The 2,503-nt window shown below is 33.8% G+C and overlaps 1 protein-coding gene across 1 annotated transcript; it reads right to left on the minus strand.

Moving 5' to 3' along the window:
* Window positions 1-544: 544 nt before the first annotated feature.
* On the minus strand, window positions 545-1,540 carry LOC123963755 (olfactory receptor 6C4-like). Its single transcript, XM_046040797.1, has one exon. The coding sequence runs from the start codon at window positions 1,538-1,540 to the stop codon at window positions 545-547; it is 996 nt and encodes a 331-aa protein (XP_045896753.1).
* Between the last annotated feature and the right edge of the window lie 963 nt (window positions 1,541-2,503).

The following is a 2,503-nucleotide window of genomic DNA, read 5'->3' on the forward strand; positions in this document are numbered from 1 at the left end:
ATGTTTGATAATCAATCAATATCTTGTTTGCACAATCATTGATTTGATTTGAAACAATACAAACGTGCATTTATTTTTAATGTTTTGCTTTTGTATGAAACTCTATACAGTATATCTTATCACAAAATTCTGTAACTCTATGAAGAACAATTTTAACTCTATAAAGTTTGTTATTTTTTTAAATCTACAGCCCCAGAAATCTAAAAAACATATAAAGAGAACAAATCAGAATTCTTTCTTCTAAATAACTACACATAAAAACATAAGCAAGTAAAAGCTTTTTTATATATATTTTTTTTCTCATTTCTTTCCATCTTCTACTACAAATTTTGAAAACTTGATGGAGGGCAGGGATAGTGTTGTGGATTACTTTGACAACCACATTAATAGATTTGTTGTATGTTTTTAAATATTCCTTAACTTCCTTTTATTTGACATCATTTTATGCATTACAATTTTGCTTTTACCATACAAGCAGAAAGGACGAGAGGAGTTTGTAGTTATTGTATAAGGCTACCTTTAAAAATGTTATTATTGAATTAATTCACATTATGTTTACAGTATGGTCATTTTTAATAATCGGAATTTTGGAACGCATTCTGGTTTTTAATAACTTACTGAGAGATTCTTTGATTTCTTGTGTCTGCAGAACATAAATGATCGGGTTCAACATGGGAGGGAACACGGAGGTCAGAGACAGGTTTATGATCCTGGCATTTGGATGTATATTTTCCATCAAGGTACATGTGATTAACAGTGGGATGAAATAAATTGCCACTAATGAGAGATGACCTATGCATGTTTTAAAGGCCTTGAGTCCTTGTTGAACTGTGGCCACTTTAGCCAAAGTACAGACAATATATAGGTAACTTAACAAGATAAAAACGAGTGGAACCCAAAACATAACAACTGGGTATAAACAACTAATGACATAATTGGGAAAATGGTCATTGCACGCAAGTCGGTATATCTGGCCATGGTCACAGAAATAGCTGTTAATAACCACAGATTTACAGATGGAAAGTCTTGTAAGAAGACCAATTGCAATGAGTTGAGCAATTAAAACAAATACCCAGAAAAAGGCAATCAAAGAAAACATGAACCTATGGGTCACCTTCACGTGATAGTGCAGTGGGAAGATGATAGCCATCAGTCTGTCATAGGAGAGTGCAACCAGATTAAATGACTGCATTGAAAGGCAGGTGTAGCAGAAAAAAAAGAATGTCAAGCAGTCGTTGTATGGGATGTAGTGATGGTTAAACAGAAAAATGTCAACAACCTTTGGCACCAAAATAGAGTTACCAAACAGGTCCACAAATGCTAAGTTAAAAACTGCAATATATTTTGGAGTTCTCAGATTACGATCCAAGCATATTACAGCCATCACAATTGTGTTTCCCAGCACTGAAACAATATAAAGAAAAAAGAGAAAAACATAGTAATACAATATATTTGGGATGCCAGATAAACCACTTATTATGAAATACGCAGGACGCACAAAAGTGATGTTTTTCCCAAGAGCAGAGTTGAAGAACTCCATTGTAAAACTTCCACAGCCCAGTGATTTATGTAGGTAAGTATCCTCTTCTGTGCATCAGCATCAGCACTGCTGTCTTATGTAGACAGAGATGAGCTCTTCTCTCTCTCTTTTGTAGTGACCAGGCTCTGCCCAGCTTTAACTGTCTTGACAGGAGTGGCTACTAAAGGAAGCAGTCCTCCTCTGCATTTCTTTCCTATAAAGTCTATGGATGTTCCCTTGTGTCTATTTTATGTACACGACTCATTTTCAATCAGACCCATTTCAATCCATCTTACTGACTGCAATCATGTTATTTACTTAGTGCAAATCTTTAGATAACCTGTAACAAACTTTTTGATATTTGTCATTGCACTTCAGGGGCGGCACGGTGGTGCGGTGGTTAGCACAGCATGGCTGTAGACTCTTTGTATCTCATAATAAAATACAAAATAATTTTCTAGATGTAGAAAGAACACTCAGTCGTGACACAAAGAAACAACGAAACATTTGTAACAATGACCAGGTTATCACAGATTTCAGAAATACGAAATTCAGCTTCTTTACGTGGTTTTGATATTTCACCCAGAAATATGAAAATTAATAGAAAGTAAACTTAAATAAACAAAGTAGGCCAGATTACCCCTTCAAGATAACATGCGAGGAGACAAATTGTTTTATGACAATAATTTGTTTGATCAATTATTGATTTAAAGAAGATAAACATATATTTCTCTGTAAGGTTTTTGCTTTTGCTCCGAACTTTATATGTGACCACAAAATGTTACTCTGTAGAAACCAATTTCAGTGCTGCTTTTTTTATTCAATAACACCTTTAAAAAATAAAACAAAAAATGCACAAGGAACAAATCTGACATTTTACTTTGTAATAACTGCCAGCACATAAAGACAAGATTAAGTAAAGCATATATTCACGGTGATTTTTTTAGATATTTATGCATTCTTTCATATTTCTTTCTTTCTTCT

The sequence above is a fragment of the Micropterus dolomieu genome, linkage group LG23, assembly GCF_021292245.1.
Source record: "Micropterus dolomieu isolate WLL.071019.BEF.003 ecotype Adirondacks linkage group LG23, ASM2129224v1, whole genome shotgun sequence".
NCBI classification, from domain to species: domain Eukaryota; kingdom Metazoa; phylum Chordata; class Actinopteri; order Centrarchiformes; family Centrarchidae; genus Micropterus; species Micropterus dolomieu.